This window comes from Colius striatus, chromosome 24 (genome assembly GCF_028858725.1).
Source record: "Colius striatus isolate bColStr4 chromosome 24, bColStr4.1.hap1, whole genome shotgun sequence".
Taxonomy (NCBI): Eukaryota; Metazoa; Chordata; class Aves; order Coliiformes; family Coliidae; genus Colius; species Colius striatus.
The window spans coordinates 2,279,299-2,307,041 of NC_084782.1; the positions used below are offsets into that span (position 1 = coordinate 2,279,299).

General features: G+C 62.4%; 3 protein-coding genes across 5 annotated transcripts; 1 reads left to right on the top strand and 2 right to left on the bottom strand.

The window, feature by feature from the left end:
- The first annotated feature begins 165 nt into the window (after positions 1-165).
- Positions 166-11,142, top strand: MAP3K6 (mitogen-activated protein kinase kinase kinase 6). 2 transcript variants are annotated; one of them, XM_062014741.1, is made up of 29 exons: positions 166-247; positions 1,547-1,886; positions 2,341-2,480; positions 3,102-3,125; positions 3,473-3,660; positions 3,788-3,956; positions 4,079-4,185; positions 4,291-4,461; positions 4,953-5,065; positions 5,239-5,398; positions 5,527-5,677; positions 5,853-5,960; positions 6,032-6,081; positions 6,193-6,288; positions 6,600-6,684; positions 7,296-7,429; positions 7,528-7,655; positions 7,745-7,881; positions 8,001-8,106; positions 8,284-8,441; positions 8,565-8,745; positions 8,828-8,969; positions 9,216-9,468; positions 9,555-9,740; positions 9,815-9,920; positions 10,022-10,283; positions 10,373-10,628; positions 10,714-10,790; positions 10,918-11,142. In XM_062014741.1, the coding sequence occupies exons 2-29, from the start codon at positions 1,586-1,588 to the stop codon at positions 11,012-11,014; spliced, it is 4,086 nt and encodes a 1,361-aa protein (XP_061870725.1). In that variant the 5' UTR covers positions 166-247; positions 1,547-1,585; the 3' UTR covers positions 11,015-11,142. The 2 variants fall into 2 exon arrangements, with proteins under 2 accessions (XP_061870725.1, XP_061870726.1); XM_062014742.1 differs by having other exon boundaries at positions 10,741-10,790.
- A 43-nt stretch (positions 11,143-11,185) lies between these two features.
- SYTL1 (synaptotagmin like 1) lies at positions 11,186-17,395 on the bottom strand. The gene is made up of 15 exons (XM_062014746.1): positions 17,239-17,395; positions 15,318-15,600; positions 14,850-14,995; positions 14,660-14,768; positions 14,251-14,287; positions 14,025-14,118; positions 13,761-13,855; positions 13,349-13,456; positions 12,664-12,830; positions 12,468-12,570; positions 12,211-12,372; positions 12,050-12,128; positions 11,874-11,973; positions 11,585-11,790; positions 11,186-11,484 (listed from the first exon to the last, which is right to left on the bottom strand). Exons 2-15 carry the CDS (start codon positions 15,551-15,553, stop codon positions 11,345-11,347), a joined length of 1,782 nt encoding a protein of 593 aa, XP_061870730.1. The 5' UTR covers positions 15,554-15,600; positions 17,239-17,395; the 3' UTR covers positions 11,186-11,344.
- Positions 17,396-22,318: 4,923 nt separating this feature from the next.
- Positions 22,319-27,639, bottom strand: TMEM222 (transmembrane protein 222). 2 transcript variants are annotated; one of them, XR_009820371.1, is made up of 7 exons: positions 27,498-27,639; positions 25,842-25,926; positions 25,456-25,487; positions 24,655-24,751; positions 24,435-24,565; positions 23,434-23,547; positions 23,058-23,134 (listed from the first exon to the last, which is right to left on the bottom strand). XR_009820371.1 is itself a non-coding variant. In XM_062014749.1 (6 exons), exons 1-6 carry the CDS (start codon positions 27,611-27,613, stop codon positions 23,047-23,049), a joined length of 549 nt encoding a protein of 182 aa, XP_061870733.1. In that variant the 5' UTR covers positions 27,614-27,639; the 3' UTR covers positions 22,319-23,046. The 2 variants fall into 2 exon arrangements, 1 of the variants encoding a protein (XP_061870733.1); XM_062014749.1 differs by lacking the exon at positions 23,434-23,547 and having other exon boundaries at positions 22,319-23,134.
- Between the last annotated feature and the right edge of the window lie 104 nt (positions 27,640-27,743).

The following is a 27,743-nucleotide window of genomic DNA, read 5'->3' on the forward strand; positions in this document are numbered from 1 at the left end:
CCTCCTTCCCGTTTCGCAAGCGGTGCCCGTCGGGGGGTGGCGGGCAGGATGAGTCCCGTGGGTCCGGGCCGGCGCGGGGGGGCGGAGCCGCCGGTGAGTCACGGCGAGGCCGGGCGGAAGCGGCTCCCGGTGCCCGGGGCGGAGCGGGGCCGGGAAGGAGCCCGGGAAGGAACGGGACGGCCCGGGGCAGGGTACGGGCTCTCCCGGCGGGAGTCAGGGCAGCGCGGTGCGGGATACGGGTGTCCAGGTAAGGAGCGGGACAGCCCGGTGCGGGAACTGGGCTCTGCTCGTGAGGAACGGGACAGCCCGGTGCGGGAACTGGGCTCTGCCCGTGAGGAACGGGACAGCCCGGTGCGGGAACTGGGCTCTGCCCGTGAGGAACGGGACAGCCCGGTGCGGGAACTGGGCTCTGCCCGGTGCAAGGTGCGGGCTCTGCTGGGGTGGAACAGGGCAGCCTGGTGCGGGACAGCCCGGCACAGGGTACAGGCTCTCCCGGGGGTGGAATTAGGGCTGCTCTCCCGGTAAGGAACGGCACAGCCCGGTACAGGGTGCAGGTTTAGGGCAGCTCGGTGTAAAGGTTGTCGCAATAAGGACTGGGGCAGCTCGGTGCAGAGTGCAAGCTCCTGCCCCGGGGGCGGGCGGTGGTGGTGGGAATTAGGGCGGCTGGGTGTAATGTGTTGGTTCTGGGCTGCAACGGGGCAGCCTGGCGCAGGACAGCCCGGTACAGGGGCCAGGCTGCAGTTAGGGCAGCGCGGTGCGAGGTAAGGGCTCTCCCAGTAAGGAACGGGGCAGCCCAGTGCAGGGTGCGGGGTCTCCCAGTAAGGAACGGGGCAGCCCGGTGCAGGGTGCGGGGTCTCCCAGTAAGGAATGGGGCAGCCTGGTGCAGGGTGCGGGGTCTCCCAGTAAGGAACGGGGTAGCCCGGTGCAGGGTCTCCCAGTAAGGGACAGGGCAGCCTGGTGCAGGGTCTCCCAGTAAGGAACGGGCCAGCCCAGTGCAGGGTGCAGGGTCTCCCAGTAAGGAACGGGGCAGCCTGGTGCAGGGTGCAGGGTCTCCCAGTAAGGAACGGGGCAGCCTGGTGCAGGGTGCAATGTCTCCCAGTAAGGAACGGGGCAGCCTGGTGCAGGGTGCAATGTCTCCCAGTAAGGAACGGGGCAGCCCAATGCAGGGTGCAATGTCTCCCAGTAAGGAACGGGGCAGCCTGGTGCAGGGTGCGGGGTCTCCCAGTAAGGAATGGGGCAGCCCAGTGCAGGGTCTCCCAGTAAGGGACAGGGTAGCCTGGTGCAGGGTCTCCCAGTAAGGAACGGGGCAGCCTGGTGCAGGGTGCAGGGTCTCCCAGTAAGGAACGGGGCAGCCTGGTGCAGGGTGCAGGGTCTCCCAGTAAGGAACGGGGCAGCCTGGTGCAGGGTGCAATGTCTCCCAGTAAGGAACGGGGCAGCCTGGTGCAGGGTGCGGGGTCTCCAGAGGGTGAAACTGGGCAGCCTGGTGCAGGACAGCCCAGTGCAGGGTGCAGCCTCTCCCAGTAACGACCAGTGCTGCTCGGTGCAGGGTACAGCCTCTCCCAGCGCTCAGCGTGAGCCCTTCACCATGGATCAACCTGCCCCGGCCACGGAGGTGCCCAGGACCCGGCCGGTGGCTGGGAGCTGCTGGCAGGACCCGCTGGCGGTGGCGGGAGCGGCGGGAGGGTCGGTGTGCGGCAGCCGGGGCCGAGCGGGCGGGCAGCGGGCGCTGAGCATCGTGTGCGTGCTGGGCCGGGAGCCGGCGGCCAGCCCCGCGCTGCGCTGCGTGCGGGACGCCTGCCACAGCCTGCGGGCACGGCTGCTGGCGCTGCCCCTGGGCACGCTGGCGCTGGGACACCCCGTCACCCTCGACCGCTTCTACAACGCAGGTGAGGAGGCGACTCGCTCCGCCCTGGGGTTTCTCTCCCCCTCCTCCTCCTCCTCCTCTCCTGCCTGCTCGCAGCTGCCCGGGGGCAGCTGGGCTTTGCCTGTCCCCGCTGCGGGTCCCGGCGCGGCTCTGCCATTTGCCTCGGGAGGGTGGTGCGCTGTTTGCTTTGCTGCCTTCCTCCTGTTTGCGTTCCGGGTTGATTGGACATTTGCCGGGACGTCTTCCTCGCTGGGGTTAATCACACCGCTGTGGCTTTGCAAAGGGAGTCTGCTGGGGAGGGTTTGCTCAGGGTTCAGCCCCGTGCCAGGGAGCAAGCGAGTGCCCCTGGCTGTGGCCTCAGGTGCTGTGATGGCAAGGGCCTCTCTTAGGGGATGCAGACCCCCCCCAAACCGAGGGTGGCTGCTTCCCCTGCCCCATGAGTTCAGGCTCTGGTGTCCCCACCGTCCTGCCCACAGACGTGGCCGTGGTGGAGCTGAGTGACTCCGTCTGTCAGCCCTCCCTCTTCTACCACCTGGGTGTCCGTGAGAGCTTCAACATGTCCCACAACATCCTGCTGTGCTGCCAGGCCGAGCTGCCCCCACTCCAGGCCCTGCAGGTCAGTGGGGTTGGGGACACCCTGACACCCCCCTCCCTGGGGTGGGAACAGCTCCAAGCGCCTGGAGCATCTGCAGTGGCTGGAGGAGGGGTCTCCACAGCCCAGGTCCCACAGTCACATCCTGCTCTGGCAGAGGCTGCTCTGGGCCTGGATGGGATGAGGAGGGGGTGGCTGGGGACCGTGGTGAGCCCTGGAGCTGGGTGCTGGGTGCTCCCCTGGCCCCAGCTGGCTGGGAATTCAGCAGTGGGTGCTTATCCCTGGGGAAAGCCGCTTCCTTGGAAGTGAAACCCTCTGCAGGGAAGGGGCTGACGGGAGGGATTGTTGCTGCTTGTGGGGAAACAAAATGTGTCTGGGAACAACATCCAAAGGATCCCCAAATGTCAGCCTGAGTCAGGGGAGCCCTGAGCACCCATCCAGAGCCCTGTGTGGATTCAGATGAGAAGTTGGTGGCGTTTGCAGCCCTTTCCTGGGTGCAATGGCCGCCCTCGTGGCTCAGCCCCAGTGTCCCTCGCTGTCCCTGGCTGTTTGCCCAGTGACTCTGATCCTTGAGCCTGAAATCAGATGGTTTCTTTTGCCAGGGACTCTCCTTAAGTCCCTCCTTTTCCTCCTCTCTCTCCCCAGGAGGATATCTGCCAGAAGAACTCAGTGAGTCTCTCTTCCCCCTGTTTCTGCCGCGGTGCTGGGGGGGTTTGAGCCTCTGCCCTGCCTCAGAGGGTGGATATTGCAGGCAGGGAGTGAGATCTCTCCCCAGATCTGAGTTGGAGGGGGTTTCAATGGCTCAGGGGAAGTACCAGGAACAGCAACATGGAGAGGGGTACCTGGTTTAGAAAGAACAGTGAGTGTTCACTCTGGAGCATAATGGTGGCAGTCAGAGATAAAGCTGGTTTGTCTTTCCTTGCTGATGACTTCTGAAAGGTGGCTGTGGGGAGGACATGAGTAGAAGGATTCCCAGCTCAGCTGATACCGCTTACACCCCTTCCCACCTCCCTCAGGACCTCTGTGGCAGCTATACTTTCATCCCCTACGTGGTCACTCCCCAGAATGAGGTCTTCTGCTGCGACTCTGGGGCCATGAAGAGCATGTCACAACTTTTCCAGCCCGGTTTTGAGCCAGAGGCTGCCTCCACCCCGCTGACAGCCCGGCTCGTCCAGCTACTGGAGGATATCCCCACAGATTCCTGGTACTGCTGCCTCCCCCGACCCCTTCTCCCCACGCAGGCAAATCCCCGCGCCCACGGGGGCTGGCAGCGCTTGGCACGGAGTTTCCAGCACCGCGAAAGCCCCACGACTCCGTCCCCCTTCCCCCAGCGGGTACTTTCAGGAGACGATCCGCCGGGACATCCGCAGGGCTCGGGAGATGTTCCGGGGGGAGCAGCTGAGCCGGGAGCTGTCCCGCATCCAGCGGCGCCTGGACAGCGTGGAGCTGCTCAGCCCGGACATCGTGGTGAACCTGCTCCTGTCCTACCGCGACGTGCAGGTGCGGGCTGGGGCAGGGTCCGGGGACCGTGGTGCGGACCCACAGCCTCTCCTTGCAACCCGCAGGGCTGGGAGCCGGGAATGAGCAGCCCGGGGGTCCCAGCTCGGTCTCTGACCCCGCAGGATTACGATGCCATCATCTCGCTGGTGGAGAGTCTCCAGGCGCTGCCAACGTGCGCCATGGCCGAGCAGCACAACGTCCGCTTCCACTACGCCTTCGCCTTGAGCCAGTGAGCAGGGAGAGGGGGGAAACACACACACACCCCCCCAGTGACCCCAGGCAGGGGTCAGGGGCCAGTCTGGCAGTGCCGTGTGCCATGGTGGTGCGTGCGCAGGCGGCACCAGCCCGGGGACCGGGAGAAGGCGCTGTCGGTGCTGCTGCCCGTGGTGCGGCGCGGGGACGGGGCAGCGCCCGACCTGCTCTGCCTCTGCGGCCGCATCTACAAGGACGTGTTCATCGCCTCCGGCTTCACCGACACGCACATGAGGGACCAGGCTTTGTACTGGTGAGGCTGGGGGCTGGGTTGGGAGCCACCTACCTGCTCAAGCCCCCAGCTGGGGGGGGGGGGTTCAAGGGTTCTGGGGGGTTTCTAGGAAGCACAACCCCGTGTTCTTTTAGGAAGAACTGTTTCCCTGAGAGGGGTGTGAGCCCCTGTGCCAGGCTGCCCAGGGAGCTGGGGGAGTGCCCAGCCCTGCAGGGATCCCAAAGCTATGGAGCTGAGGTGCTGAGGGCCAGGGGTCAGTGCTGGGCTGGGCAGGGTGAGGGGAGGGCTGGGACTGCAGCAGCTTCAGGGGCTTTTCCAACCCAAATGACTCTGTGACTCTGTTGAACCCACTCCAGCAGCAGGGCTGAGGCAGGTGATACCAGCTTCTGCTGGGCTTTTTCTCTTCTTCATGGGTTTTTTTCCTGGCTTGGGAGCACTCCCCCATCACAGCTACATGTGGGCTGGCAGGGGGGTGGCAGCAGCTGTGCCCTCCACCCAGCATCTCTGCCCAGGTACAGCAAAGCCTTTGAGATGGAGCCTGGCCTTCACGCTGGCATCAACGCCGCCGTCCTCCTCATGGCCACTGGACACCAGTTTGAAACCTCTGTGGAGCTGCAGCAGATTGGTGGGTGCTCAATCAGTGGGTGCTCACCCGTGGGTTGGGGCCAGGGACCCACTGGGGGTGGGCAGTGGGCTCTGGGGTCTGTTGGCATCAGGGCAGCCTCAGAGTGGTTGTTCCCAGGGTGTGGGGGGGTCGTTGCTGGTGGAGGGGTGATGGGCCCCCGCTGCCACATGCAGGGGTGAAGCTGAGCTGCCTGCAAGGTCGCAAGGGTGGCCCCGAGGAGCTGTGCTACTACTGGGATGTGGGCTTTTGCCTTGGAGCTGGCATCTTGGCCAATGACCTCACCAAAGTCATTCAAGCCTCTGAGAAGCTCTACAAGCTCAATGCACCAGGCTGGTACGTGCACACCTGGGCAAGATCAGTTCTCCAGTCCCTGGTGTCTGTGCCCTGGGAAGGGGCTGAAGGGATTTTAGAGGCTGCTGAGAACATCTCTGTCTCCTCTCCCACCCCTCACATCCCTGCAGGTACCTGGTCTCGGTCATGGAGACCTTCCTGCTCTACAAACACTTCCAGAGGAGCCCTCAGGTGCCCTGTGCCCGGCGGGAGCTGGCTGATTTCTGGCTGGGCTTCCTCCTGGAGGCTTGCCAGCCCTTCATCGCTGCCCCACGCTGCCCGGTGAGAGCCCCCTCCTGCCCGGACCCTCAGACATCCCTGGGGCCCCCCTGGTGGTCTTGGCTCACTGGGGGTTTGGGGAGGCACCGAGCAGCCCACTGGTGCCAACCCAGGTGGGAGGATGAGGGTACAGGGATGCAGGTGGAGGGACTCATCCTGCAGCCCCCCACTGCCACAGGTGCTGGTGCTGGAGCTGGGGAAGCTGCTGCGGCCGGCGCGGCTGGAGCTGCCTGGTGGCACAGCTGAGCAAGCCCTGACACTCACCCTCGTTTGCCCCACAGAGGAGGTAGGGATGGGGCTGGGGGAGGTGGGGTGGGGGGTCCCCACCAGCTCCTCCCTCACCTGACCCCTCTGCAGAAAGCACCATCGAGCTGGACCTTCGCAGCCTCGGCCATCCGGGGCGTCAGGTGAGTGCAGCCCCATCCCCTCGCTGGCAGGACCAAGGGTGCCCCCTCTGCCCACCCCGAGGGCAGTGTCAGCCCCAGCACTGATGGGAGGGGGTTGTCCTCTCCCTGCAGCATCTGCAAGTGTGATGAGCGGGGCTGTTTCCTCTATGTGACACACGTGAAGGAGGATTTCCAGCTCTACTTCCCCTCCCAGGAGCACAGCCGGTGGTGAGCGAGGGGTGGGGGGCACAGGGGCCCCCAACATTCCTGGTGGGACCCTCAGTCCCTGCCCTGGTGAGCTGGGAGGGATGAGAGCCTGTGATTCCTTCCCTACTTTAATTTGGAGGGGGAAGGAGTGTCCTAGAATCCCAACCCCTGCCCCTGGGTCCCAAAAGCAGGGTGGCAGAGGCTCCTCGCCTTGATTCACTGGTGGGGGACAGACTGGGAGGGGGAGCAGGAGCCCTTTTGTTCTTGGGGGATTGGTGGCCAGTCTCCAGCACCTTCATCAGGCCTCAGCACCGTCATCTTCCTGCTGGCAGGTTTTGTGACCAGATCCAGACCCTCCTGGGCGAGCAGGCAGGGGGCAGTGAGGAGGTGCCCAGCCCCACAGAGCCCATCCTGGAGGTGAGATGGGACATGGGATGGGTGACAGGAGGTGACTTACACAGGGTGCTGAGTGGCACACGCTGCCTCCAGTACTTGGTGATGGTGAGGTGGGACCTCGAGGGCTGTGTTCAGTGCTGGGCCCCTCACTCACTGCCACAGGGACACTGAGGGGCTGCAGCGTGGCCAGAGCCGGGCACAGAGCTGGGGAAGGGGCTGGAACACAAGGGGCTGGGGAGGGGCTGAGGCAATGCGGGTGTTGAGCCTGGAGAAGAGGAGGCTGAGGGGAGCCAGGAGCACTCTCTGACACTCCCTGACAGGAGGCTGCAAGGAGCTGGGGATTGTGCTCTGCTCCCAAGTGACAGGACAAGAGAAACAGGCTCAGGTTGCCCCAGGGGAGGCTGAGGTTGGAGCTGAGGCAGAACTGTTTCCCTGAGAGGGGTGTCAGCCCCTGTGCCAGGCTGCCCAGGGAGCTGGGGGAGTGCCCAGCCCTGGAGCGATCCCAAAGCCGTCGAGCTGAGGTGCTGAGGGCTGTGGGTCAGTGCTGGGCTGGGCAGTGTGAGGGCAGGGCTGGGACTGCAGCAGCTTCAAGGGCTTTTCCAACCCAAACGACCCTGTGCCTGCACCCCCAGTACAGCTACGAGTACTCGGAGGCGGGCGAGCGCGTGGTCCTGGGCAGAGGCACCTACGGCATCGTCTACGCCGGGCGCTGCCTCAGCAACCAAGTGCGAATCGCTATCAAGGAGATCCCAGAGCGGGACAGCCGGTGGGTGCCGTGCTGGGGGGTCCTGTGGGGGTCCCTGGGGGCATGCAGGGGGGGTCTTGGGGGGTCTCTGGGCAGCCCCTCACCCTGGTACCACACAGGTACTCGCAGCCCTTGCACGAGGAGATCGCTTTGCACAAGCGCCTGCGGCACAGGAACATCGTGCAGTACCTGGGCTCCCTCAGCCAGGACGGCTTCATCAAGATCTTCATGGAGGAGGTGCCAGGAGGTGGGCAGAGCTGGAGACAGGCTTCAGGGCTCCAAGGGGGACACGTGGATGCACGTGTGGCCTAAACAGGGGATGCTGCCCCTCTCCAGGGAGCCTCTCGTCCCTCCTGCGCTCCAAATGGGGACCCCTGAAGGATAATGAACCCACCATCATCTTCTACACCCGCCAGATGCTCGATGGGCTCAGTTACCTCCACGATAACCACATCGTGCACCGTGACATCAAGGTGGGGACATCGCCCAGCCTGACCCCCTCTGTCTTCAGAGGCCCCTGTGGTGATGCCCCATGTCCCTGCTCGAGCTCCAGGAGCTTTTTGTGGTCTGGTTTTGTTTTGGGGTGTCCCAGGGAGACAATGTCCTCATCAACACCTACAGCGGGGTGCTGAAGATCTCGGACTTTGGTACCTCCAAGCGCCTGGCAGGGATCAGCCCCAGCGCCGAGACCTTCACGGGTAAAGGGGGGACTGGGGGCACGTCCCCCTGAGCTTGGAGGGAGGGTGGGATGCCAAGGAGCAGGTGGTGATGAGGTCTGCAGCCTCATACCCAGCACAGGGAGGGGGAGAACCCATCCTGCAGGAGCTGGGGTGATGGATCCAGGCTCCTCTCCCCGCTCCTCCTCCTCTCCCCAGGCACCCTGCAGTACATGGCCCCAGAAATCATCGACCAGGGGCCCTGGGGCTATGGGAAGCCGGCTGACATCTGGTCCCTGGGCTGCACCATCATTGAGATGGCCACAGGCCAACCCCCCTTCTACGAGCTGGGCAGCCCCCAGGCTGCCATGTTCAAGGTACCCACAGGGTTGAGCAGGGGGTGTATGTGTGGGGGGGTGTTGGGGGTTCCCCAGCCCTGAAACTGCCCCTTCCCAGGCTGCCCAGTCCCGTGGCAGCCCCCACAAGTGCCTCCTCTCCAGGTGGGCATGTTCAAGGTGCACCCAGAGGTGCCTGAGTGCATGTCAGCCGAGGCCAAGGCGTTCATCCTGCGCTGCTTCTGCGCTGAGCCGGCCGAGCGGGCGCCGGCGGCCGCGCTGCTGCGGGACCCCTTCCTCAGCGATGCCCGCAGGGCCCGCGGCCGGGCACTGCCCCCCCCGGGGGGTGAGTCTGGGGTTGAGGGGAGCAGGTTGGGGGTGGCTGCTGTGAGCTGTTAAATAACCTCCCTGCATCATCTCCCTGGCAGCTGCCCCCTTGTGCTTTGGGCAGCGGGATGAGGATGAGGAGGGCAGGGATGGCAGGCAGGACGCTGCGGTGGGGGGCACAGCAGGCAGCCCCCTGCCCCTGCAGCAGCCTGGTGAGACACCCTCCAGCAACAGCTACTCAAGGTAGGGCATCCTGGGCATGGAGGGGTGGAGAGATCCTATGGGGGAGCAGGGTTGGCTTTCTGTCTCCCATGCCACCTGCTCCCCCTGCCATGGCAGAGCATTCCCCCCTCCCTATCCCAGCCTGAGGGGCTCACCAGGTTCCCCAAGCCCCTTTGCCAAGCCTGGTGGCTGTGCCCACCCCAAAGCCAGGCTCCTAAATGCCATGGTGGAGGGGTCAAGTGCCAACCCTTCCCTCACCCCCTGCAGTGCTGCCCAGGCCTTGGGGGGCTCAGACTGCAGCCAGTGCTGGTGTTGCCATGGGGGGAGTGTGGCCATGTCCCTGCAGCAGGACAGCAAGTGCAGGGCCATGCTGCAGCAGGACAGCAAGCACCAGGCCATGCTGCAGCAGGACAGCAAGGACCAGGCCATGCTGCAGCAGGACAGCAAGTGCAGGGCCATGCTGCAGCACGTCCTCAGTGCCCGGGCACCCGATGTCATCGCTGCGCTGGCACAGAGCCAGGTGGGACTGGGGGGACCTGGGGCTGCTGGGGGAATGGGGGGGCTGCTGGGTGCAGCCCCTCAGCATCTGCTGTGATCTCCCCTTAGAGCATGTCAGGGGGGAGGTTGGGCTCAGAGCATCTGGCTCAGCTGCTGAGCTGCCTGAGGAGCTACATCCAGCGCCTCGACCAGCACCAGCTGCGCCAGGAGCTGCTGGCACTGCAGAGCCGGCTGCAGACACAGGGGCTGAGCCTCCTTCACTTCCAGACTCCTCTCTTCAGCTTCCAGGCAGTAGTGAGTACCTGGGCTGGGGTGGTGGAGGGAAGCCCTGGCACAAGGGTGCCCTGGCATGGCTCTGCCCCTTCCAGGTGAGGCGGGTGCTGCGCCAGCACCACGTCAGACCCCACTGGATGTTTGCACTGGATGATGCTGTGAGCCAGGCGGTGCAAGCGGCTCTGGCCGTGCTGCAGAGAGGTGGGTGGCACTCCCTGTTTTGTCCCCAAAGCTCTGGGGTCCGAGGCCATTGAGGTACCCATCACCACCTCTGGGTGCCCATCACCACCTCTGCCCCACAGAGCTGGCACTGCAGGACAGCTGCCTGGAGGGAGGCAGCACCAGGGACACAAATGATGAGGACAACCCTGTCTCAGCGAGACTCTCCACCCCCAGCAGCCAATCCCAGTGGCTCAGCACCAGTCCAGGGCTCAGCACCAGTCCAAGGCATAGCACTGATGGGCTCAACATCAGCTCCAGCACCCCATCAGACCCACTGCCCTCCCTGCAGCCACGCTCAGCACTGCTGGCACAGCTCTGCCACCTTCGTGCAGAGACAAACAGGTAGGGCCTGGTGGGTCCTGGCGCCTCCACACCCCCAATGCCAGCCTGTGCCCCCTCCTTGCCTCCTTCCATCTCTCTCTTTGCCCCAGGCTGCTCCAGAAGCTGGCTGAGAAGGAGCAGGAGTGGCAGCAGCTGATGCAGCGTGTGCTTCACTCCGGGGATGATGCCACTGCAGTGCCCAGACAGCCCCAGCCCAGGGGGGAGCAGGGGGAGGCCCTCCCAGGCTGCTCCCCCCTTGGGCAGGATCACTCAGCCCCGAGCCCCCAGCCCCCCCCAGGCGGGGCTGACCCCCTCCTCCTGGCGTGGCTGCAGCAGCACGGCACCGACCCGGCCACCACGGCCACGGTGAGGCCCACGGAGCTGTGTGGGGGCTGGGGGTCCTGGCAGCTCCCCCTGGCACTGCCCCCCAACAGCTCTGCCCATCCCACAGCTCCTCTCCCACGACTTCACCCTGCAGGACCTGCTGGGCTGTGCCACCCGTGACGACCTCCTCTACATGGGCGTCAGGTAGCCTCTGCCCCAGTTGCCCCTCCTGGCCTGGGGAGGGTGGGGAGAGGTGGGAGGGGGTTGTTGGGGTTGGGAGGGGGACAGGGCTCTGCCCCCTCTCTTCAGCAGCCCCCCTGTGTCCCAGCAGGCGCGGGCCCGTGTGCCGCCTCTGGGCTGCCATCCAGGAGCATCGCCAGCCCCTCGCCCTGCAGGAAGGGCAACGAGCCCCCAGCTCAGGGCTGTGACACGGGGCTGGGGGCACCCAGACCCTGGAGCTGCCCCCAGAACTTCTCCCCTGGGAGATGGCAGGACAGCCCAGGAGGGAACAGCCAGCCCCATGGCAGGAGCAGCTGCAGCCCCATGGCCGAGGGAGAGGTCAGCGTGTGGTGACAATAAACAGCTGCCACATGTGCCCTGCGGTGCCACTTCATTGCAGCCGAGAGGCTGAGGAGGGCACAGACCCTCAGCCCCACGCCGCCATGCTCCGAGTTCAGCTCTGTGTCCCCTCCCCAGGTCCCGCAGTCCCGCTGGCACCCGGGGGTGGTCCTTGAGGGGGGTGGTCCCTGGAGGTGAGGCTATGCCCGGGGCACGAGGTTGGTGCGGAGGGGCAGCAGCGCTTCCACCCAGCGCCCGGGCTGCTGCAGCAGCCGCCCCCACACCCCCCGCTCCTCCGCCGTCGAGTCCATCCAGCCCACGGGCAGCCCGTAGCTGCTTCCTGCAGAGAGACCACCACCATCACCCCTGGCCCCCAACAACCTCCCCCCTACACCAGCCACGGGGTCCCCCAGGGGTGCTCAGGGCTCCCGCCCCCTCACCCGTGCCCAGGCTGAGCCGGATGCCGCCCAGCTGGCGCTTGGCAAAGGCTTCGTGGTGCCAGAGGGTGAATTCGGCGCAAGCCTCGGCCAGGTCCTTGGCCTGGAAGCCGTCGTACACCATGGTGTGGTTGAAGAGGGGGTTGAGGCTCCTTTTCACCACCCTTGTCTTCTGCCGGCTGCCCTTGCTGTCATCGGGCAGCACGTAGCTGGGGGGGTGGTGAGGGGGGGGGTGAGGCACACAGGAGCCCCTCAAGGTGCCCCCCAGGGTGCCAACCCCCCCCCTCCTTACCACTGCACAAAGGCGTCCACGGTGCCGCTCTGGAGGGGGATGAGGCTCTGAGCGTCCTTCACCCAGATGTGCAGCTCACCCGTGGGTGGCAGCCCCAAACCTACGGGCAGGAGGGGTCAGAAGCATCCTTCATGGCAGTGCCCCCCCTGCCCTGGGTGCCCACAGGCACCTCTCACCTTCAGAGCCGGCGGGGATGAACTTCAACGCCAGGTTGAGGTTGCCGCGGCTGGCGAGGCTGTCCGAGGAGATGGGCATCTGGGGGAGGATGTTGGGGGGGTTATGGGGGGCTGTGGATGAGTGAGGAGGGGGCTGGGGATGGGGAGTGCCAGGGACTCACCCGGGGCTGGAGGTTGAACCACTCAGGGTCAGTGTTGGCCCAGTCCCAGGTGCCCAGTGCGATCTCCACCTCCCCCAGGAAGAGGTTCCTGCCCAGGCTGTCGTGGTGCCACACCGAGAGGTTCAGGGTCCGGCCCTGCAGGTCCCTTTTCTCCAGCTTGTACTGGTGGGGGTGAGGACATCAAGAGGGTGAGGATGAGGGTACCCACCCCACCTTGAACCAGGGGGAACCTCCCCCAGCAAAGCAGAGACAGAAACCTTGAGGGTCTCGTTGAAGATGGGGTCCAAGCTCCTCTTCCTCACCGTGGTCTTGCGCTTGCTGCGGTTGGACTTGTCCGGCAGCAGGTAGGTCTTGATGTACCTGGAGCCCAAAACGAGACGGGGCAGGGGGCTGGCAGGGTGGGCAGCAGGGTGGGCACGGGCAGGGCACGGCCGTGGGGCAGGGGGCACTCACGGGTCCGAGCGTTGCCTCTTGGCCTCAGCCAGCTGGCGGCACTGCAGCACGTGCACCTGCAGCTCCCGCCCGGCCGCGTCGTAGCGCAGCGAGAGCTGGACACAGCCCCGCACGGCCACGCTGCCCAGCTCCCCCTCGCTGTACAGGCTCATCAGGCTGCCACTCAGCTGGGGAGGGGAGGGACAGGGGCACAGAGGTGAGGAAGGGAGCGGAGCATCTCCCTTGTGATGAAAGGCTGAGGGAGCTGGGGCTCTGCAGCTTGGAGAAGAGACTGAGGGATGAGCTCAGTCATGTTACAAACCCATCAAGGGTGGGTGTGAGGAGGCTGGAGCCAGGCTGTGCTCAGGGATGGCCAATGACAGGACAAGGGGCAACAGGGACAAGCTGGAACAGAAGAGGTTCCAAAGAGACACAAGGAAGAATTTGTTCCCTGTTGAGGTGAGGGAGCACTGGCAGGGGCTGCCCAGATGGGCTGTGGAGGCTCCTTCTCTGGAGACATTCCAACCCAGCTGGATGAGTCCCTGTGTGCCCTGCTCTAGGTGGTGCTGCTCTGGCAGGGGGGTTGCACTGGGTGAGCTTTGGAGGTCCCTTCCAGCCCTTGAGATTCTGTGATTCTGTCAGGGAGGGGCTGTGGAGGTGACCTCCCCCCCCACACCTCCCACCCCAACTGCCCCTGGCCCTGTACCGTGGAGGAGCTGAGGCTGGATGTGGAGGAGCTGGTGGTCAGCAGGCGGCTGGGGGACACGTGGCCATTCTGTGGGGACCCTTGAGCTGTTTGGGGGGGCCCTGGACCCTGGAAATGCAAAGCAAAGAGGGGTCAGCACCCAGCCCCCTGGACTCCCACCCCACTGCAGGCTCTTGAGGGCACTCAGCCCCCAGCAAATGCCCAGTGCTTGGCACATCAGGTGCCATGATGGATTTGCATGCTCCAGGACAACCCCGGCCCCATCCAGTCCCTCCTTCAACCCCATCCAGCTCTATATAACTCCATCCATCCCTATCTAGCCCTATATAGCACCATCCAGCCCTATATAGCTCCATCCAGCCCCTCCAGGCCCATTCAGCCCTATATAGCTCCCCGCAGCCCCCCATCCCACCTGCCCAGCATCCTGGCCACTGTGTACAGAGTCAGGCTCCTCCTCCTCTTCCTCCACACTGGATGTGCTGAAGGGGTTCCCCCCTCCTGTGTCACCTGTGAGGGCAAAGTGTGGGTGAGGGCATGGGGGGGAATCCATTTTTCTTGGCAAGAGGAGCAAGCAGGCAAGTGAAGGATGGGAGGCCATGATGGGGGTCAGGAGGAGGTAGGAGGCTGGTGAGCAGTGCTGGGGGGCTCCACAGCCCTGACACCCCCTCACAGTTACCTGTCTGGCCTGGGACATCCTGCTCGTCCTCTGGGACATCACTCTGACACGGAGGCTGGGACATTGGAGTCCCCTCCAGAGCCGTGGGGGTGGGCTGTGAGGTGGCACATGGGTGAAAATGGGCATCCCAAGCACCCTCCTCTGCCCCCACTGACAAAGCCCATCACCAGGGTGTCAGGTACCAGCTGCAGCTCCATAGGCTCAGCTCCCTGTCCCTGATACCAACCTGGGGCTCTGCAGCTGCCTGCTCCTCTGTAGGGGGGCTGGGAGAAGAAATGATAATTAGTCTCTCTGACAAAGCATCAAGCTAATGAACACCTTCCCCCCTCTCCCCACACCCCTGCTGCTATTTATAGAGCCACAGACACCTGTGGGGGGAATGGACAGACAGACTGACTGATTGACTGACTGATTGATTGATTGATTGATTGATTGATTGATTGAATGAATGAATGAATGAATGACTGACCCACCCACCCCAGAGAGGTGCAGCTCTGCCTCTGCCACCCCTTCATCCCAGGCTCCGCTTTCCCTTCCCCACCTCCAGCTGCCCCTGCACTGCTGTGATCCCAGATGCCACCAGCCTTGGGGACACCCAAAGGGTGAGTTCCCTCCTCTTCAGCCTCACCCCTCACCTTTCCTCCAGCTCTGCCACATCATCCTCATCCTCCTTCTCCTCCGCCAGCGGCTCGCTGATGGCCTCCAGCTCGCCCAGGCTGGAGCCACGCTCCAGGTCCCCCGCTCCTGTGGGACATCAGGGAGCTCAGCAGGCTGAGCCCCAGCCCCCAGCACCCCCCTGTCCACGTGCCCCTGTCGCTCTCGTACCGCGGGGCCGTCTCCTGCGGCGGATGGAGGCCCGGACGAGGTCGGAGCCGAGGTGGTGCCGGTGGCGCTGGGCGCGTGCGGCACTGAACCAGTCCCCGGTGAGGCTCCGCAGCCGCGCCGGGTCCGACACCGACTTGCGCAGCTTGCTGGGGGTGGGAGGGTGGTGTTGGCTCCCCCTCACCCACCCCAGGGCCACCATCGGCCTCTGAGACCCTGTCCACACATCCACACAGCTGCTGGAGCCTGGACACAGCAGCCAGCGTCTCCCAGGGCTGTGGGACCCCCAGCAGCGGTGTCACCCACCACAAGGCTTTGCCCTGGCTGGGGTCAATGGGTGCCCCATCCCCAGGAGAAAGGGGACCCCCACTCTGGTTGCTCTGCCCCCAGAGGTGATGGACCCCAGGCTGTGTGCTCTTGGAGGAAGGAGGGGGGGGTCACACTGTCCCCAAGACCCCTGCCCAAGCTGACCTGATGCGCCCCTCCTCGCGCCGGCGCAGCTGCCAGTCGCGCCGCAGCACCTCGGCGATGGCCCGGCGCTCCTCCTCCGTCAGGAAGCTCAGATCCAGCAGCGCCTCAGCCCCCAGCTCCATGGTGGGGGGATGGGACACCCCAGGGACACCCCCAGGCGCTGGCGAGTGCCGAGACGTGGGGGGCTGCGGGCAGAGGGGCTCAGGGTGCCGGGCGTGCACCAGCGATGTCAACATCTGCAGAGGGACCCCGGGGCTGCTTTGCAGTGAGAATCATCCTGACCCTGTGCCAAGAGACAGAGCAGAAGCTGAGGATGCAGCATCCCCCAGGCACGCGGTGCACCCCAAAACGCCGCAACGGGGACAACCCGGGGAGGGATGATGCGGCGGGTGCCAAGGGCAGGGGCACAGCGAAGGGGAGGCTCGGGGAGGCTGCGCCGCTCCTGCTGCTCCCCAGCCCCGCCGCCGGCCCCGCACCCGCCCGGCCCTGCCCGCGGCTCGTGTTTGCAAAGGCTGTTTGCCCAGGGCCGGCTCAGCCCCTGCCCGCTTTCCCACGCCCTGCATCGGGTGCCACAACACCGAGCCGGGTGGCAAAAGGGGGCTCGGCTGCCCCCGCGATGGGCTGAGCCCGCACTAGGCTGAGCCCCGGGGCAGGGGGGGCAATCAGGGGCTCTTGCCCCACTGCCCGGCGTTGCCTCACCGCTGCCCTTCCTGGCCCCGGCGTTGGGCAAGTGGCAGCCGGTGTGGGGCAAGTGGCAGCCGGTGTGGGGCAAGTGCCGCCCGGTGCGGGATGCTGCGGGCAGGAAATTGCAGCGGCGGTGGGACGGGCTCCGTCCTGCCGACCCCCGGGACCCCGCCGGGACACGGCTGTGGGGGTCCCGCCTCCAGCGGGGGCTTGGATCACACTCCCCCCAGCCTTGGGGGTCGCAGCACGGGACCCCGCACAGGGCTGAGCACGCGGGTAGCCGGTGGGTGGTCTGGGTGCCAACCCCACCCCTGACACACACACCTCCTCCCCAAATCAACAGCGGACACCCTTTGCACCCCTCACCAGGGACCCCTCCCCATGACCTGCACCCCTCCCCACGCTGGGCTGCAGCACCCACCAGCACCCTGCGCCGGGACTGGGGGAGGGTGTCTGCGGCCACACGCCGGCTGCTGCCGGGACGGGACGGGACGGTGCTGCCGCTGCCGCCACACCGCAGCCCGGCTCGTATCCTGTTTACCGGCGGCTCACGGGGGTGTCCCCCCCGCCCTCCGCTTCCACACACCCCGGAACACAACCGAAAGTCCCCCAGGTCTGGCCCAGGCGCTGCCGCAGCCCCCACGGGGACCCCCTTGTGTGGGTGCAGCTATGGAGGGGAGGGAGGGGGGTGAACAAGCACCTGCCGGCGTGCAGAGGGGTGCTGGGCACCCAGCCCCCCCCAACCTGCACCAGAGACCAGTTAAACCAGTTAAACCTCCCCAGTAAGCCAGGACTGGGGGATGCACGTCCACCTTTTCTCCTCGCCAGCAGCTCGCCACGATGGTGGGTGCTGAGGGACGGCACAAACATCCTCCCCCATCTCCCTTCCCCCAGAGCCCCCAGGTTCAGCCTCCCCGAGCCCACCCCCCCCGGAGACAGCAGACCCCAGCCGTCCCCAACACAGCTCAGGCTGGCCCTCACTCCCTCCCCCAGTTCCCCCAGCCCCAGGGCCCTGCAGCCCATCATCGTGGCCTCAGCCCCCGTGCAGGATGATGCAAGTCACGGCAGAAATTGGGGTCCTGGAGCACCCCCATCCCATCGCTCCTCGAGAGAGAGGGGAGCAGAGCGAGGGGGGAGCTGCACCCCCCCTAAGAGAGCGAGAGGAGACAGACCCCCCCCAAACACACCCCCCCCGAAACCCCTCCGGCAGTGGGGTCGGCCCCGCGACCACCCTTACCTGGCCGGGACTGCGTGTGTGTGTGTGTGTAGGGGGGTCACGGTGGGTCGTACAACTCCCCCCCAACTGCAGCAGCCCACGGGGACCCTCGTGGGTGGCCCCCGGTCGCCACCCTCGACCTAGAGCTGAGTCAACCGCAGGCAGCAAAACCGCCTCCTCGCCCCGGCGGGAGGAAAGCAGGGACTGGAGCCGGCAGCACCCGCCGGACGGGACTGAACTGGGCTGAACTGGGCTGAACTGGGAGGTGTCAGGCAGCCCGCGAAGGGGCGGTGCGGAGGGGAAGGACCCCGGGGTACCAGGACCCCCCAAAGCGGGTGGAGGTTGGAAGCCAAAGGTGTAGGGATGGGGAGAGGGCGGCAGAGCCCCTTGTCTTCACCCCGGGGGGGGGGTGGATGTGGCTTGGGGGGTGTCTTCTCTGGAGCAGCCCTGGGCTAGACTGGGAGGACTGGCCTCTGCTGGGCATGGAGTAGGAGCGTGGGGCAGAAGGGGGTCTGTGCAGAGCCCCCTCCTCCATCCCACAAGGTTTCTGCAGCCCCACAGGGACAATCCCACGGCCACTCGCAGCCCCACAGCTCCACATCCAGCCTGGCACAAGCCGATCTTGCTCTGAAGGGATGGGGATCACGGCAAAGCTGAGTGCTCAGCCCCACGCAGGATGGAGCCAGCAATGCCAACCCCAGCAGGAGCATCTCGGGGGAGAGTTGCTGGCTGGGGAGGGGGGAGTCAGGCTCCCTGCCGGGCTCCAGCCACCACCCAGGCAGCTTTCTGGGTGAGATGGCAGCAGTGCTGGGTGAGGCTTTGTGGTGGGGTGCAGAGACAGCACAGGCCCACAAGAAAAGAGGATTATTTTTAGCGTGGTGTCTAAGGAAATGAGACTTCAGCAAGAGCTCTGCCTGTTGTGGCTGACCTCCCTTCACAGTGTGCTCACTGGACCCCAGAAGGATGAGGTCCCTTCTGTGGATGCTCTGGACATGCAGTGAGTGTGGCCAGATCTCTGCAGGGAGGATGGTGGCTGGGGACCATTGTGCCTCCCTGGAGGTGCCTGTGGGCTGATGGCTCAGCTCTGCTCACCCAGGGTGGGCACAGAGCCCTTTCAGTGCAAGAGCAAGAAATGTTTATCAGCTGAGGCTGGGACAGGAAAGGAGGTGGCAGGATCTGTCCCCTGCTCCCAGATCTCTCGAGAAGGATGATGAGTGATGGACATATGGCATCGAGCCCCTCTGGTGATGGCCTTGCACAGGCAGATAGCTCTGGGCAGCACAAACCCCATGGCTGCAGGTGTGTGGGGAGCAGTGAGTCACATCCTGCACTGTGCTGTGCCTCCTCCCCACCCTGGCCACCAGCACAAGGTGCTGGGCAGCCCTCAGGGGATGACTTTCCCTCCTGAGACCCTGGAGGGAGCCAGGCAGCCACAGTGGCCTGTAGCCTGGCTCCAGCCACCTCCTGAAGGGAGCAACCCCCACTCTGTGGCTGGGTGCTGGGTGCCAGGTGCTGGCAGCATCCCCAGGGGTGTGCAGAACAGGTTCTGCCTCATTTTTGCAGTGGGTGTTCAGGCAGCAGGGGAAGTGGGGGGGTTGTGGGGGTCAGGAGCAAGTCCTGTCCTGCTCCCCAGTTCTGCTCTTCCCCCCCCAGACTCGTTCTTCGGGTCTGTGAGGTGCAGGCAAATCTGGCTCAGCTGGGGGGGAAACTGAGGCAGGGAGCATGTGCTGGGGCAGTGGCAGCCTCTCACCAGCCCACGGGTTTGCAGGGGGAGGGGGGCAGCATCCTGCTTGGGTGGGCAGCACCCATGGGACCACTGCATCTACTCAGGCTGGGCTGCAGGCCTGGGGCATCGGGCTTTGGAGACTCCAGTGGGTCTGAGACCCTGAGCCCTGCAGAGGCCCAAACCCACATCCCTCTGGGTGGGAGGTGCTGAGCCTGCCTGGTGCAGGGGAGAAGGGCAGGAGGTGCTGAGCCTGCCTGGTGCAGGGGAGAAGGACAGGAGGTGCTGAGCCTGAATGGTGCCAGGGAGAAGGGCAGGAGGTGCTGAGAGTCCTGGCTCTGGGGACCCTGGAGGTGGCCAGCATGGGGCTGGAGCTTCTGTCCAACCCTCAGCAGCAGAACCCACTGTGGCTCAGCTCCTGCACATCTCCAGCCCCATTCCTGCAGCACCCAGGCTTGCAAAACCCTGTGCCAATAGGAGGGAAGGGGCACAGCCCCAGAGAGCCCCTCCACACTGGGCAGTGTGTTGGGAAGGGTTTGTATCCTCACCTCCTGCTCCAGTGACAAGCCCTGAGCAGGATGAGGCCCTGGGGGCCTGCCTGCCATCCTCCCCGCTGCTGAAGGAGGGTTGGCAGCCAGGTTTGGCTGGAGGGGCTGAGCAGGAGAGGATCCAGGTGGTGTCTTTAAGATGGCTGCACTGCTCAAATCCCTGAGCTCTGTGCACAGCCTCATGTTGAGGCTGATCTCCTTCCCCCAGCACGAGGCTTTGGCCTCTGGCTTTCAGAGGGAACAGAGAATCCACAAGGAGGGAGGCCAAGGTTCAGCTCCCAGCTCAGGATCCTGCTGGGAGAGGAGGAAAACGAGGCCAACTCGGCCCCTTACAGCTCTGGGCCCAGCAGCCCCTTCCCCCCTGCAGCTCATGGGGAAATGGAAGCTGGGGCTTGGTGCTGGCTGGGGAAGGAGCAGAGGAGCAATGGCCCTGAGCAAAGAGACAGGGAACACAAAGCTCAAGGAGATGGGTCTGCAATTAAGGGCTTATCTTCTAAAAAGGCATCCTCAGCTTACTGCCCACACAGGGCTCTGGGATCAGCAAAAGGAAGAGTAGACAGAGGCCCCTCTCCCAAATGAAACAAAGCTCCACTTCTGCTGCAGCTGTGGGATCTCCCTGCCCCCTAAAGCCCCTTCCCCACAGCAGAGCAAAGGGCAAACTCTGAAAGTAAGAGGTGTAAAAAGTCTTTTGGGCAGCCAGCCCCAGGGCCTGGGGACAGGAGAGGGGCACACGGGATGCTGGAAGGAAGGAAGAGTCTCAACTCTGAAATGCAGCACTTAAGAGACACCCACAGAAAGTTTATTTCCCCTGCTGTCAGGATGATGAAACCACAGAAGCAGAGTTGAAATATTTACAAAGTAATCCAGAGCTCCACAGAGATGAAGAGAACAAAGGGTGAGGGGCTGGGGCTCACCCTGGAAGGGGACCAGGAGGGAGCAGACAGAGAGTGAAGCTTTGATGTGGGCAGGCAGACAGGGCACTGGGAAGCCCTCTGAGAGCTGAGGGAAGATGCAGGGAGAGGCCACTCCCCAGCCTTCTGCCACCTCCCTCACCCTGAGGAAGCAGCCCCTGTGCCCCCCACACTCCCACAGTATATGAGAACCATCCATCTGCCCCTGCTCTGCCTCCCCTCAGGGCCTCCCCTCCCTTGGCTGCCCAGAGCCCTCTGGAAGCTGCCCAGCTGGGCCTTGGCCCTCCTGCCAACAGCCCAACCCACTGCCAGGTCCATGTGCTGCTGCTCCACAAACCTCCCTCCAAAACCCAGACCTGGTAAAAAGCATCAGGAGCAAACAAGGAGGATTTGCACAGTGGGCAACAGCCCTCAATGTGTTCCACCAAGTCCCAGGAGCAGGGCCTGTGCCCAGCAGCCCCTCTCCAGGCCTCCCCCCCCAGCTGGGAGTCTCAGCTTTGGCAACTCTTGTACAGCTTGTGGCTAAAACACTGATGTGTGATGGGATGAAGAGTCTCTGGTTATTGCTACTGTGTAAGACAGGTTGGCTGCAGCCCCAGGGCCTGTGGGCACATCCCTCAGCAGGTCAGGCTGAAAAATCAAACTGAAACTAAGAACAGAGGCAGCTGCCTCATCTCTCCTGTTCCATGGGGCTGTCCCAGGGCAAGGTGGGACAGGGTGGCTGGGGACAGCACTGTCCTTTCATCACAAAGTTCTCTTTGATGAAGATCTTGGCTCTGTGATCAGCCCCAGGCCCAGCAGCCTCCAGCTCTGCTCTGCACACAGGCTGGGAGTGACCCTGCAGCACAGACAGTGACAACTACTCCAGTTCCAGGTAAGATGGGAGAGGGCACAGAGGTCTGCACACCCCTTGCACCCAGCCCAGAAAGGCCAGAGCCAGAGGATGGTGACCACTGGGTGCCAGGGAGAAGGGGGAGCTTTAAGGGGTTGTTTACAAGTGACTGAGGTAAAGAAAAAAAGAGGAAAGGCTGAAATGGAGAAGCCCAGAGGAGTGCTCAGGCCTCCCACACAGCACAGGGAGTCAGGGGTGGAAGAGGATGAGAGGCACAAGGGGAGAAGTCCAAGAGGCATCAGAGAAATCAGGGAATGGCTTCCCAGAGGGCAGGCAGAGGGCAGAGCCTTCCTGCTGGCCACCAGCACTCCTTGAGGCTGAAATCCAGCAGGGAGCAAAGAGCTGGCCTTGCAAGGCATGAGTGGAATAGCTCCTCTCCTTCCTCTGCAGCTGCAGGGGATCTGCTCAACTGCACACAGCTCTTCAGCCAGGCTCTTTGTGAGAAGCCACCTGGCTCAGCACCCCTCAGAACAGCATCTGCAGCACAGGGCTCAGTGAGCACAGCCCTGGGTTGTGGCCAAACTCACCTCCTGCACAGCACTGAGAAACTACCTACACCCCTGAAAACAAAACAACCTCCCCCCTTCTACCCCTCCTGCTCCATCCAGGGCCCAGAGGGGCCCTCAGCCCCCCAGGGCTGCCAGACCAGTGCTTCTCACATCAAAGCCAGTCCTGCAAAGCTTTCACCCCAGGGGTGCTCTTCAAAGCAGCCCAAGGAAGCAAACAGACATCCTTCATCAACATTCTGGAGCCAGCTGCAAGAAAGCCAGCACCCCAGTCTGCTGCTGCAGAGCCCAGCCAGAACATGGATGCTTTCCAGTCCTTTCACCTTTTCTTTTCATCTCTGCTGGCCCCAGTAAGATCAGGCCTCAGGTGCTGCTTTCAAAGGCTGTGCCAAGCCTTCTGTCCCAGCCACACATACCTGCTGCCTCTGCAGCCCGGGCTGGGCTGCCACACGCACAGCACTGCGGATGAAAGGAAGGCAAATGGCTCCTGAGAGGTGCAATGACAATTCCAGACATTCAGAGCACAGGCTGAAGCAAGGAAGCTGTATTTTTCTCTGGCACAAGCTAAAAGGGACTTGGCAGTAGACTCCCAACTTTGCCACAGGCTCCAGGAAGCATCCAGGTTGCTGTGAGCAGTGCCCAGAGCAGGCGCCAGGTTCTGCTGCCTCCGCAGAGCAGCTGCAGTTCCCTCCTCAGGGGACTGTTGTGCATCAGCTCCCCACAACCTCCACTCACTCTGAACCACATGCTACAGCAGAGCTGGGCAAGAGGGAAACAATGATGATGATGATTCCTTCTTGGAGACTCAGGGAGTATGAGGAGGCGCCTGCTGGAGTCTGCCAAGAGGAACACACCGGGGTGAGCAGAGGGAACCTCACAGGTGCCTCTGCCTGTGCTCCTGAGCCAGGCTGGCCTTGCCTTGCAGCTTTTTATTTGGCACTGGAAGCAAAGGTGCCCACAGTTCTCTTTTCCTGCCTCCCACAGTTCTCTTTTCCTGCCTCCCAACCTGCAGAACAGGGGGTACATTCGGGGAGACACCGGGAGGTGTCAGCACCCCTGAGCTTGGGAAGACACCATCAACTGATGAAAAACAGAAGGAAAAGAGAAGCCAGTTCCAGGAAACAAAAGATGAGCTGTTACATTGGAGTGGAGCTGCCATCCTGCCCAGGGCCCCTGTGCCCCCATCTCATGGGGTCAGTCCCAGTCTCATCCTTCCTGTGCCCACGGAGCGGGGAGTTCGCAGCCGCCATCACCGCAACTGCAGGGTCAGAACCACGGTCACAATCACCCCCAAGAAGAGCACAAAGGGCAGCCAGGTCTTCACAAACCCCCCTATGCTGCAAAACACAAACAAATGGGGGTTTCAATGTGGGAAATTACCAAAGCCAAAGGGAGAGAAGGATGTGAGACTAGCTGCAGAAATGAGAGACGGGCACTCCTCTGACTTCCTTACCCAGAGATTCAGTCAGTGCTAAAACCAGACTGAATCAAGCCCACAAACAACTCTGTTGTGAGCAACGGGGCTGGACCCTCCCTCCAGCTTAAAATTCAGGTTGAAGATGAGCACATTTCATATCTGCACAGCCAGGAGAGCCCAGGAAAGGAAAGCCCCTTACTGCAGGCCTTGTTCACTTGCCTAAAAGCCAGTAGAGAAGCTTTTCCAGAACAGGGGAGACTCAATCACAGTGCAGCAGCTCAAAAGCTTTACACAGGGCAGTCCTCACAGAATCTCCTCTTCAGGCACAAGGAGCTGAAATGGAGATTAAGCACCCTTTCTAGCAATGGAAGCTCAGGGTGTTCCCTTCTGCTCAAGCTGGAAGCTCTGGGGCAGCTGGAAATCCAGTTTGTGTGTAAACAAGACTCAAGTGAGGGAAGAGAAACCAGTAATCCTTGGAGACAAGCCACTCTGTGACCTTATGTTCTGACCTAACCCAGGCAAAACACAACACAGAGGGAGATTATGCTTCAGACAGCATTTCCCAGATTGCAGGCACCCAAAATCAGCTGCCAGATGTGGTGTTTGGGGAGCAGCACCAGCAAACACTTGGTTCTTTTCCAGGCAGTGACAGTACCACCTACTAGCAACATCCACCCAGGTGGTGTGGGGGAGAGATGGTTCCTCCATTCTCCATAGAACAGGCTGAAGCTTTAGAAGGTCATGAAGAGCAAAAGAATCACAGAATGGTGGGGGTTGGAAGGGACCTTTAGAGCTCATCCAGTCCAACCCCCTACCAAAGCAGGTCCCACCTAGATCAGGTCACACAGGAACATGTCCAGGTAGGTTTTGAAGTCCTCCACAGAAGGAGCCTCCACACCCTCCCTGGGCAGCCTGGGCCAGGGCTCCCTCACCTCAGCACTCAAATAGTTTTTCCTTATGTTTCAATGGAACTTTTTGTGTTCCAGCTTCTTCCCATCACCCCTTGTCCTGTCATTGGATACAGCAGAAATAAAAGTGCTGCCCCAACCTCCTGACACCCACCAGTGAGATATCTGTAAATACTAATGAGATCCCCCCTCAGTCTCCTCTTCTCCAGACTAAACAGCCCCAGGTCTCACAGCCTTTGCTCATAAGGAAGATGCTCCAGTCCCCTGACCATCTTGGTGGCCCTCCTGCTGAATGCAGAGTACTTGGCTCACCTCACATACTTCCCGTACAGAAGTGAGAAGAAGCAGAGCTTCACCATGTTCCAGGAGCTGCTGTTATCATATCTCATCAAGTTTAAGGCCAGAGCCACGTGAGAATGGCAGTTATCACAGCAAAGGTTGTGCTGGAACAAGAAAAGGGGCAGAGGGTTAGAACTGCTGTCCCTAAGGCTCAGCCAGCTCTGCACCCTGCAGAGACAGAGGGCAGCAGTACCATGCGGTGCTTGTACTCCTCTGAGGCATCGTGCACGGCCGTGTCCCAGGCGTTGGCTCCAGTGGAATACACCTTGCTGGGGTCCAGCTTCCAGTACCTGGGAGGGTGAGAACAAACCCTGTCACATTGCTGCTGTACCTGCACCACTCTGGGCTCTTCCCAGCAGGAAGATGCTTCAGGCACTTGGAGGGATCTCGCTGCCTCTGGAGAGCAGGGAGCTGAGCTCTTCAAGAGAAGAGCTGCAGAAACTGCTGCTCAGCAGCCTCAGCCCACCAGAGAGAGAAACTGCAGAGCTCAGAGGCACAGCCAGAACTCTGAACTGCCTTCACCTCCTGTGACAGCAAAGTTCCTGGCCATTCAAAGCCTAAACCTGGGTTCAAATGAAAAAAAAAGCCCCTAAACCTGATCAAACCCTAAAACCCTTCAACACCTAAACTTGATCTGGCCAAACCCAGGCCCCTCTCCTCCTCCTTCCCAGGATGTGAGCACTGGCAGCTCAGCAGCACAGGCAGTGGTTACTTGGAGCACATGTTAATGTTACCTTTGAATGTTTTAGCCTTTTCTCCTTTTCAGAAAGGCCCCACACATCTCTCATTACTGATGCCATCACATTGCTGTCACCCTTCTAAAACGGCTTAATTCAATGTGGTTTCTTGAAAAGCAAAGACACAGTAGCCATCCACTTGAATTAGGGCACTTGAAGCCCAAGGAGAGCCCTGTTCCAGCCCACCTGGCCCTGTGACCTCAAGGACATCTGCAGGTCAGTTGGTGAGTTTAACAAGCACTAGTGAGAGCACTTACTTCACTGGCTTCCCAAATGCCATGTTGTCTTCCTAGGGAAAAAAAGGGGAAAGAAAGGGTCTGAGGAGGAAAAGCCTGTGCAATATTTCTGCCCTGCCTCCTGTCAGGGAGTGTCAGAGAGTGCTCCTGGCTCCCCTCAGCCTCCTCTTCTCCAGGCTCAACACCCCCATTCCCTCAGCCCCTCCCCAGCACCCTTGTGCTCCAGCCCCTTCCCCAGCTCTGTGCCCGGCTCTGGCCACGCTGCAGCCCCTCAGTGTCCCTCTGGCAGCTCAAAGTTTCTGCTCCTCACTACAAAAGACAGGGAATGACTCAAAAGTCACCAAGCAAGTTGCAAAGCAGAGCAAGCCCAGCTTCTGCTCGAGCACCTGGATCCATCAGCCACTTACCGAGACAAAGTAGGGCCCCGCGAAGTCCCGGATGACGCCGGTGGAGGTGCAGATGCCCATGTGGCCAATGATAGGGAAAAGCCACCTGCCAAGGCAAGAACCACACACAGGCTGAGAGATCTGAGCCTTGGGCACACAGAGGAGTGCAACAGGCTTTGGAGAAAGGGACAGAGGGCACAGGGAACCCCTGAGAATCATAGAACGGTAGGGCTGGAAGGGACCTCTAGAGCTCATCCAGTCCAACCCCTGCCAAAGCAGGTCCCACCTGGATCAGGTCACACAGGAATGTGTCCAGGGAGGTTTTGAAGTCCTCCACAGAAGGAGCCTCCACACCCTCCCTGGGCAGCCTGGGCCAGGGCTCCCTCACCTCAGCACTCAGTTTTTCCTTATGTTTCAATGGAACTTTTTGTGTTCACTAGATATAACAGAAAAAAAAGTGCTGCCCCAACCTCCTGACACCCACCAGTGAGATATTTGTAACTATTAATGAGATCCCCCCTCAGTTTCCTCTCCTCCAGACTAAACAGAGAGCAGCAGATCTAGATCCCAATTCCCTTCCATCACCAAATACTTCAGGCCAAGGTCCAGCTCTCTCCCAGTCCTCTGGTGTTCTCAGGTCTGACTCTCTCTCCCCCTGATTTCCTGCTCCCCTCTCCCCCAGGGACTGTGTGCAGTGACTGATATTTCAGAAGAGATGACAGCAACAGCTTCCCAATGCCCTGCTTGACCAGAGAGATCCTATAATCATCAAAAGAAAAGGGAGCTGAGGTGGTGGCCAAATAGAACAGTGTCACAGCATTGGCACCTTCAAAGGCCAAGGTGCTTCCTCCCTTTTACTTCTCCTCTCAGCACTGACAAGCTTTCCAAGCCTCTAAATCCAAGGGTGACAGGAAATGTCAGAGGGAGAAAGTGGAGCTACCACACAGTCTTGGTGAGAGATTCTGCCATGTAACACCACTGAAATTTCTCCTGCAGAACAAAATCATCAGGGAAACGCCTCTGTTTGTCAGGGAATGAACCCCCAGGCAGTGGCTCTGGCAGCAGGGCAAGAGGGTTAAAACAGGCTCTGCAAGAGAGTTAAAAGCTTTGGAAAATCCTCCAGGAAAAGATTAAAGTGGAAACTTTAAGCCATCAGAAAAGAAAAGAGGTAAAACCCAAAGCTGGTTGGTAGCTGCGTGCAAGACGAGGGGAGGGACAGCTGCAGCTCCCCGAGGTGCTGTTCCCAATCCTGACACACCGCACCACGTCTTCTGCCCAACTTCCAGCTCTGGCTCAGCAAACACCATCACCTGATTGGCACGGGAGGGGAAGAGGAAGCCATGAAAGCACAGCTCCGCGTTGCCAGACTGCCCCTACAGCCACATCTAGCAGCTTCACATTCCCCCACCGCTCCGCTTCTCCTCGGAGCCTCCCTGCACCGGGCTGACGACACCGGGAAGGCAACTCCACTCCTGAACTCACTGAGGGGCCAAACCGCGGCGGCTGTCCTCGAGGCGTGAGGGAGTCTGAGCCTGCCGGAGCCTTCCCCCGCCTCCCGGGGATCCCTCCCCGCCGCTCCTCACGGCCGGGCCCGCTCCGCGCCAGGCCGAGGGGAGGGCGAGGCCCGACCGCAGCGGGGGCGCCCCGGGCCGGCGGCAGCGCGGGGCCCGAACTCACGTCAGGACGGGGATGGGGGTCCACACCACGCAGTAGGGGAAGCGGCCGCGCTCCGCGTCCAGCACCGCGCCGCCGCCGCCATTGAACTGCTTCATCTTGGCCTCCGCTTCCGCCATCACCGGGGCCGCCCCCTGCCCGCCGCGCTGACGTCACTTCCTGGAGACCGCGGCCGCTTCCGGGCACGGCCGGTAACCAGGAAGTGGCGGCGGGCGGAGCTGCCCGGGCCCGGCGCAGCCTCTGCCCCGG

Bases quoted from the DNA above. Each gene is read 5' to 3' on its own strand.
- MAP3K6 (XM_062014741.1), top strand. From the start codon at position 1,586: ATGGATCAACCTGCCCCGGCCACGGAGGTGCCCAGGACCCGGCCGGTG. The intron at 4,462-4,952 runs GTGAGGCTGGGG...ATCTCTGCCCAG, and splicing joins AGGGACCAGGCTTTGTACTG to GTACAGCAAAGCCTTTGAGA. The intron at 7,656-7,744 runs GTGGGCAGAGCT...GCCCCTCTCCAG, and splicing joins CATGGAGGAGGTGCCAGGAG to GGAGCCTCTCGTCCCTCCTG.
- SYTL1 (XM_062014746.1), bottom strand. From the start codon at position 15,553: ATGTTGACATCGCTGGTGCACGCCCGGCACCCTGAGCCCCTCTGCCCG. The intron at 13,457-13,760 runs GTGGGATGGGGG...TTGCATTTCCAG, and splicing joins GTGGCCAGGATGCTGGGCAG to GGTCCAGGGCCCCCCCAAAC. The intron at 11,974-12,049 runs GTGAGAGGTGCC...TCCTGCCCGTAG, and splicing joins CATCCCCGCCGGCTCTGAAG to GTTTGGGGCTGCCACCCACG.
- TMEM222 (XM_062014749.1), bottom strand. From the start codon at position 27,613: ATGGCGGAAGCGGAGGCCAAGATGAAGCAGTTCAATGGCGGCGGCGGC. The intron at 25,927-27,497 runs GTGAGTTCGGGC...TTGCCTTGGCAG, and splicing joins ACCCCCATCCCCGTCCTGAC to GTGGCTTTTCCCTATCATTG. The intron at 23,135-24,434 runs GTGAGCCAAGTA...TGTGTTTTGCAG, and splicing joins CTGTACGGGAAGTATGTGAG to CATAGGGGGGTTTGTGAAGA.